Genomic DNA, 7,932 nt, shown 5'->3' with positions numbered 1-7,932 from the left:
ACCATAAAACGTGCATCTTTACTTGAGTATTATTCTGTTCGAAGCTTTCCTCTAATTTTACATAAAATTTTGTATTTTACAGGCATAAACCTAGCCATGCAAATAAAAGAGTTAGAAAGGTAGGTCACAATGCGAAAGAGTATATTATAGAGGATAATTTCAGTCAAGTCTACATGTACGACTCTAATGTGAGAGAGAATAGAAGCCTACTCGGTTGAAACATAATGAAAAGTGAAATCTACCGAATCCATAGTTGGGTGAGCTGACATGAAGTCTAGAACGGAAGCAGCTTTTCTATTTTCCTTGCCCCCGTTTGAACGGATCGTGTTTCTTACACCCTCTCTTTATGGGTACGCTAGTGGACAGTCTATGAATTTGTACAATAATTTTAGAGATCAAACACAATTTCATCACTGGTTGACTTGTGCGGTTATGAATGACCACTTGTAAGTTAGACAAGACAAAAAAATGTTACAATGGCTATTTACAATCATACAAATTAATAAATTGTAAAAGTGAGAGTGAGAATAATTACATCCGTCTGATTTATATAATGTTTTTCTTTTTCTTTTAAAATTCTTGCAGGTAAAAAAAATAAAAAGAAGGCTTAATTATATATACATAGAACTAAAGTGAACGAAAAGAGATTGTCTGGCATATGTCTTGAGTGCCCTTATATAGACAAAAATGATTCATAGATTGCGTGTATCCAATTACCGCCAAAATGTGTCCGTTACGCAGTTTCCCTCATGACACGACATATCATGAGTAACANAGGAGCATTAACACTAAGAAAATGAAACAATTAAAGAATTGTAAACTAATAAATTAATATTAGCAAAAAATAGTAAACTAAAGAATTAAAGAATTGAAAACGAATTGAAGAATTGTAAACTAATAAAAAATTAAATAGTTGTAAACATTTAGGCTTAAAATGTCTTTTGAGTTCAATAAAAGAACGGTAAAGACTAAAAGACATAAACTAATAAATTAAAATATTCTAAGTAGTAATAATTAAAGATTTATTTAACAACAATAATTAACATGTTTATTGTATTAGAAAAAAAAATGTTAAATCAACTTATAGTTTATCTTTTAGTCTTTTGCTGGTACTATGAATATATTTATAATAAGGAAATCATGTAGACCGCAAGATTCATCTCCTACTCAAAATTAATCTTCAGAGCATAGTCCTGTTGACATGACCAATCTTCCTTCGGACCGAGGCAACGAGAAAATATCTCATTTTGTGAGGTCAATATATTCAATTTCTCTTTGATTTTAGATTTTATATAATTTATATTTCTTATTGATCCCCTTGGACAAAAAATCTTGTAGCCACCACTGCTTGGTATACAAAACTACATAGAAAACAGATCATAAGAATATTAAGTTAAAATTTTTTTAATAAAGGCTTGATGAGTTCAACCTGGTTGGGCTACATCCAAATAGTGTTCTTCCTTTCAAAGAAAATTAAATGTAAAAGTAACGACCAAGTGTTCATTCAAATGAGAAACCTAATGTACAACATTTAATGTACTGTACCTAAATTTTCACCCTCTTTCCTCTAGTCCAAACATAAAATTTTTAATAAATAGGTTAGAATTTCAACATATGAAGTCCATTATATTTCATAATGATTGCTCTTATCATTAGGCTAAGACACCAATATATTTTTGGTGTAGGCATATTCGAACCCTATTCGATGATAAGACACTTTACTAATCTTTACACAAATTTGGAGCCTATATATATCACAAAGAAAGAACATGCCTAACACATCCCAACATATTTGCTTCTACAAGTGCATTTACAAAAAGATGTCTGGGCAACTCTCACATGAGCTGGAGGTAAATGTGCCCGCTAGTGATGCATGGGAGCTTTATGACAGGCTTGGGTTAGCAAAACTTGTTGTAGAAGATGGAAGTATCGTTGAGAAGATTGAGGTCATAGAAGGTGATGGAGGGATTGGGACTATTCTGAAGAAAGCACTCGCTCTTTTTAAGGAGATTCAAGCCCTTTGTTAGCTAAACTTTGTTTCCGGTGCAGACCATCTCTGACTTGTCTCTTCCATGATACAACAGCCCAACAAATGTCATATGGCTAGAATAACCTCTGCATAAAGTGTTCAAGCCCAAAGCTCCACCAGAAAGAACACCCTTCCTCCACCCTTCACCTCCCCCTTGCGCACGTATCTAGCCCAATATCTAAGACAATTCATGTTAACCCATTATTCACCATAATTAAAAAGAATAAAATTGTCTCTCTCCTTTTCAATGTGGGATTAAACATTTTCACTAACTCCTCATCTTCCATATTCACTCCTATATCTTTACATTTATGTTGTAACATTTATTCATTTTAATTATTTAATATTAAAATGCTCCAACACAAACTGATAAACATAGAAGTAATCTTGAACCCAACCAATGATACCAAGCAATCTAAGAATTGACTTTGGAGAAATAGCTCCCCCCCTCTTTAGTCAAAAATGAATGACTGCTTTATTTGCTTCTATGTTCTCTTTAAAGTTTCAATTTGAATAGTTACTTCCATTTTTTATTTTTTTTCATTAATTAAACTTCCTTTCTAATGAATTAAGCTCAGATGGGTTTTCTGTGCAAAGAGAGAAGTTCACAAAGTATGACAATGAGAAACGCATGAAAGAACTAGAGGTGATGGAAGGAGGATATCTTGATTTAGGCCTTACTCTTTTTCGTGTTCGCTTTGAAATCATAGAGAAAAACAATGATTCATGCATAATCAAAAGCACAATTGAGTATGATATCAAGGAAGAAGTTGTTGCAAATACCTCGTACGTCACTACTGACCTAGTAGCAAAAATTGCAGAAATCGCCAAAAAGTATCTCATCAAAAACAAAGCTACTAAAAATGCAAAGTGATTATGATTTATGATCAATAATATACCACGTTATGGAATAAAATAACAAATTTGTGGTATTTCTTATCTTTATATGTCCTTAAGTGTGTGATGAAGTTTTCGAAGATAATAGATATAAATAACGTATTTAGGGGATGGTAGTTTGGATGGAAGAAATTCCATCTTTCATCCAACACCAATTGCATCTAGGGGCGGCGCTACATTGTAGTCAGGGAGTTCAAATGAACCCCCTGACCCAAAAAAAAAATTGTATATAATATTTTAAATATATATATATATATATATATATATATATATATTGTTTTGATCCCCTTACTATAAACATTTGCACACCCTAAAAGCCCAATCGAATTCAGCTTTAAACTCCAAAAAAAAATAAATAAATAAACAAGTCCAAAAGAAAATTTTTAGTCTTTAATCTCAGAAAAAAAAATAATAAATAAAAAAAGGGGCCAAACCAAACCTAAGAGGGAAAAATGTAGTCCTCTCCCACTATCCCTCTTCACTCTCTGTAAGTTTGAAATTTATCAACCATCTTGTTGATTTTATTCCGTGCCAATTTGCTTGTAATTTAGCACTTAGTAACCCTGTATTTAGGTGAGGTTATTGTAAGGGTAGTATGTGAGAAAATGTGAAGAAAAGCTCAAGTATGTACAAGAAGGCAGAGTTTCGCAGCTAGGACTCGCGGCTGACTCGTGACTGGCAAGCTGCCAAATGCTGGCACGTGAAATGCACACAGGGGAGCTGAAGGGTCGCGCCAGCTGTCGCACTACAGGACAAAAGTCCCAGGCTGGCTAGGCCGTTACGTCGCGACTTGAACTAGCAACTTGGACAAGCCGCGAGGTCAAGCCGCCAACCAGCCCTGTTTGGCAAAAACTGTCTTTTCGTATTCCAAACACACACCACTATATATAGACCCTTATATCCACTAAATTGAGAGAGCTTCCAAAGAGAATTTTGTGAGAGAAACCCTAGATCAAAACAAGATTGCCTCATCCCCAATTTTCATCTAAGAGACTCTACAAATTCATCTACTCTCTTCCTCTCCATTGATACATCCTTGAGAGGTTATTGACTAAATCCTTGTCCCACCACACCCACGTTTGTGAGAAGGTCTTTTGGTGCTAAGGGAAGCAGTTTGGAAGGGACCAATGGCTATTGGTTGATGCTATGCGCTATAACGGAATCCGGTAAGTTAGAAAAGAAAAAGGTTCGGGGCAACTTCGTTGAAGCAGGAAGTTTGAAGGGCTTAGGTACCTAGGTAGATTAGGCTTGGAGGGTCTATTACTATTCATGTATCCCAACTACATTTTCTAGTAGATTATTGACCACTTTGAGGGCGGCGGAGAGGTTTTACACCAAGAGTTTCGGTTTCCTCTTCGATAACATATCACGTGTTGTCCTTGTGTTTGCATCTCTCTTCCTTTATCTTTGCCATTTATTTTCTGTTGTGGATATGTTTATATTTGGCTTAGATTGTTTAACAATTCTATGTTTGGCTTATGTTCCTATTCTGCACATTAATTGTTTGATAATAAGCTTGAATTGATATTTTGTTATTTGAGGTCTAAACGTTCAAGGGTGTTTTATACACATATTGAACTTTCAATTGGTATTAGAGCGAGTACACTTGTTGTGGTTTAAATACCTAAGTGTGATCCTTGACCCCTTGTGTTTATTTGCCATGGATTGTACTATGTATGCCTCTTTGTATGATTTGGTTGGTGATAAATGTAACATGCTACGTGTTTGTGAAAATGTCTCTATGAGTGATAATCCTCATGATTGTGATGCTATATTACATGAATCTTTGGATGTTGTTGATATTCCTAACATCAAACCCTTGAAGAAAATTGCTAAGAAGTTTCAAAAGAATTTAAGCAAGTTACTTTGTGAAAATGATGATTTGATTGCTAAGCTCAATGAATCCAATAAATTGGTTGAGAAATATAAGAATTTTGCTGAAAATTCTCTTGAAAAGCTGAAAGAGTTTGAATGTTTGAATATGGACTTGGATGCTAAACTTGTTTTGTCTAACAAACTTATTGATGATCTTAACTGTGAAAATGAATCTCTTAAGATGCATGCCAAGTGTTTGATTGCTGAACCTATTAATAAAAATGATGAAAATATTTGCTGCAATCTTGTTGTGGTACCCGATATTGTGCCTATTGTGTGTTCTAACCCAAAGGAGAAATCAGTGTACATTCCTCCACACAAAAGAAATCAAAAGGTGGAGAGAAAGGCTCCTAAGTCAAAGCCTCCGTTTAGGTCTCAACTTAAAATTTTGGATGGATCTAAGTTTGTTCCAACTTGCCACCATTGTGGTGTGATTGGTCATATAAGACCTCAATGTTATAAGTTGAAAAGAGAACAAAACCATGTTGCTAGATCCCTTCCTAAAAAGCCTAGTGGACCTAAACACATTGTGTGTCACTATTGTGGTGCTTTTGGTCATCTAAGACCTCATTGCTCTAAGTTTCATGCTCTCAAAAGAAAAGAGAAGCTTGAGCTTCTTGGAAGTTATTCTAAAATGGGTAAACCGATTTTGAGTGAAGATAGCATGTTCTTAAAGAAACTGTTTAATACTCTTAACTCTTTGACTATGTGCATCTCTGGTTCTCATTCTTCTAACCCGCGTCTCACTTCTCTTGAGACACTCATTCCAAACAATCTTTTTGTTTGGATGAGGAAGGGTTCCTATGGTTGAACTTTTGCTCTTTTAGTCCTTGATCTAATTCTTTCGATCTTTGTTGGACCCTTCATGCATTAGATGCTTCGTTGTCATGCATTTATGCATCATGCATTTTTTCTACATTGGTTTGTTTTTGTTTTTGATCTTACTTTTATGTCTTTGTTTTGTGTGAGTAAAAATACAAAACCACATAAAAAGTGAAAAATTCAAAAAGTTTGATCGTATATGTTTGAGCACATATCACATGTGAGTTTTACTTTGTACCTTCGTACAAATGGTTTTATGCATTTACGAGCTTAGCTTGTTCTTTATGCACTTATATCTTTGTGGGAAAAATCTTGACATCTTTGTGTGATTGTTGTAAATCAATCTTCAAGCTTGTCATTAATGATTAGTTAATAGTCTTGTTGGTTTTGAGACATGCATAGACTTGTACCTATATATCTTCCCACTCTTTATTTTGTTGTTTTTGCTTAAAGAGCTCACCAAATGTAAATCTCCAAATGAAAAGAGATATTGAGCTGCAAAAGCCTGTCACACATACTAGTATTTGACTAGGAAAAAGGGAAAGCGACCAAAATAAAATGTATGATGCCCCAAATAGCCAAAGGCTTGTTCATCAAATTGAAATATCAAAAATTTCAAGCATCGATCTCTAAAATGAGACGTATTGATTCAAAAAGATCAAATGATATGAATTGTAAAGAAGCCAAATGAAAAGCTTCAAAGATATGTAATCATTTTCTTGTGGGAGGTCATATATGTTCATTTCTATAATTGAGATAGACCACTTGACTTTGTACTAGTTGTGTATGACTTGATTGAATTGATCATTGAAGTTTCATTCTAGAATAAGGACTATTCCACACTTGATACACACACACAACACACATGCCTAATGTTCAATGAATGTCTTATTCATTTATTCGATTGTACTTGTTTAAATGTGATGTGTGTGTGCTCAACTATATATGGATCAATCCAAAAAGATTTTTGATCATTTTATATGTTTTTGGAAGTGATTTTTATCACTCTTTGTGTTCATGTTTTGTACTTACATTATTTTTCATTGTTTAAACATGTTTTGATGTTGAAAAACAGGTGTCAGAGTTTTTCACAACTCACTCGCGACTGGCTCGCGAGTCGCGAAACTGGAAAAATGCATTTTCCTCGCATTTTTTGGTTCTCTAGCAAAGAGATTCGCGACTTACTCGCGACTTACTTGCTGGTGAGCACTCAAGTCGCGAAAAAGACTTAGAAAATTTCATGAAAATCATTTTCGGGGGAGAAGACATTGAGCTAATAAGAAAACTTTGTTTTGGTGTTTGGTCAAGTTGCTCACATGTTTTACATCATGTTTACTTGATCGCAATTTACTTGTTACATTATACTTATCTATTTATTACTTGCTTTACCTTGAGGGTCTAATGTGTTTTGTGCAAGTGTTTTAGGTTACAGGTATATATGTTCCAAGTTCATCACAACTCGTATGATTCATGATAGGGGGAGTGATATGATAAGGGAAGTACTTTATAGTTTGTACCTGGTACCTTTGTAGGTTGTTAAGGTCTTTGTTTATGACTTGTACCCATGTTGCTTATGTAAGCTTTAAGGGTTTGGTTGTATGCACACTTGTAGGCCCTTGTGGTTTGTACTATGCTTTATGCAGCCTTTGTGCGTTGTTAAATCTGTACTTCTAACCTAATGCTATGCATTCATTTTTAAGTACTGTCAGTCGTGCGCCCATGTAGGATTTTTCCTAGATGCACATACTTCATGTATTATGCATTGGTCTTGCCATGGTTTATTGCTTTACTCCATTGTGTTTGATCGCATTATGCTTGCTCCATTTGCATTACAAGTTTTCTGCATACAATGAACTTATTGTGTTGTTGTGTTTCAGGAGTTACTTGTCCTTATGGTTCTAAAGCTTCACAGATTCTAGAATTAGGTGTGAGTGAGTTTTCCAACTGTTCCCAACTCACGCGTTAAGTCTAGAGTTTGTTTAGGGTTTAGTCACAGAATAGCCAAAGGGGGGAGATTGTAAGGTTGAAATTTATCAACCATCTTGTTGACTCTATTCCATGCCAATTTCCTTGTAATTTAACACTTAGTAACCCTGTATTTAGATGTGATTATTGTAAGGGTAGTATGTGAGAAGATGTAAAGAAAAGCTCAAGTATGTGCAAGAAGGCAAAGTTTTGCGGCTAGGACTCGCGGCTGACTCGCGACTGGCAAGCCGTCAAATGCTGGCACGTGAGATGCACACAGGGGAGCTGAAGGGTCGCGCCAGCTATTGCACTACAGGACAAAAGTTCCAGGCTGGCCAGGCCGT

The 7,932-nt window shown here is 35.1% G+C and overlaps 1 protein-coding gene across 1 annotated transcript; it reads left to right on the top strand.

The window, feature by feature from the left end:
- The first annotated feature begins 1,820 nt into the window (after positions 1-1,820).
- Positions 1,821-2,903, top strand: LOC111991674 (norbelladine synthase). Its single transcript, XM_024023470.1, has 2 exons — positions 1,821-2,022; positions 2,608-2,903. Exons 1-2 carry the CDS (start codon positions 1,821-1,823, stop codon positions 2,901-2,903), a joined length of 498 nt encoding a protein of 165 aa, XP_023879238.1.
- The last annotated feature ends 5,029 nt before the right edge of the window (positions 2,904-7,932 follow it).

Source organism: Quercus suber, unplaced genomic scaffold (assembly GCF_002906115.3).
Source record: "Quercus suber isolate HL8 unplaced genomic scaffold, Cork oak 2.0 scaffold_146, whole genome shotgun sequence".
Lineage (NCBI taxonomy): Eukaryota > Viridiplantae > Streptophyta > Magnoliopsida > Fagales > Fagaceae > Quercus > Quercus suber.
Note: the sequence above shows the minus strand (reverse complement) of the source record. Positions and strands in the feature narration are given on the sequence as shown.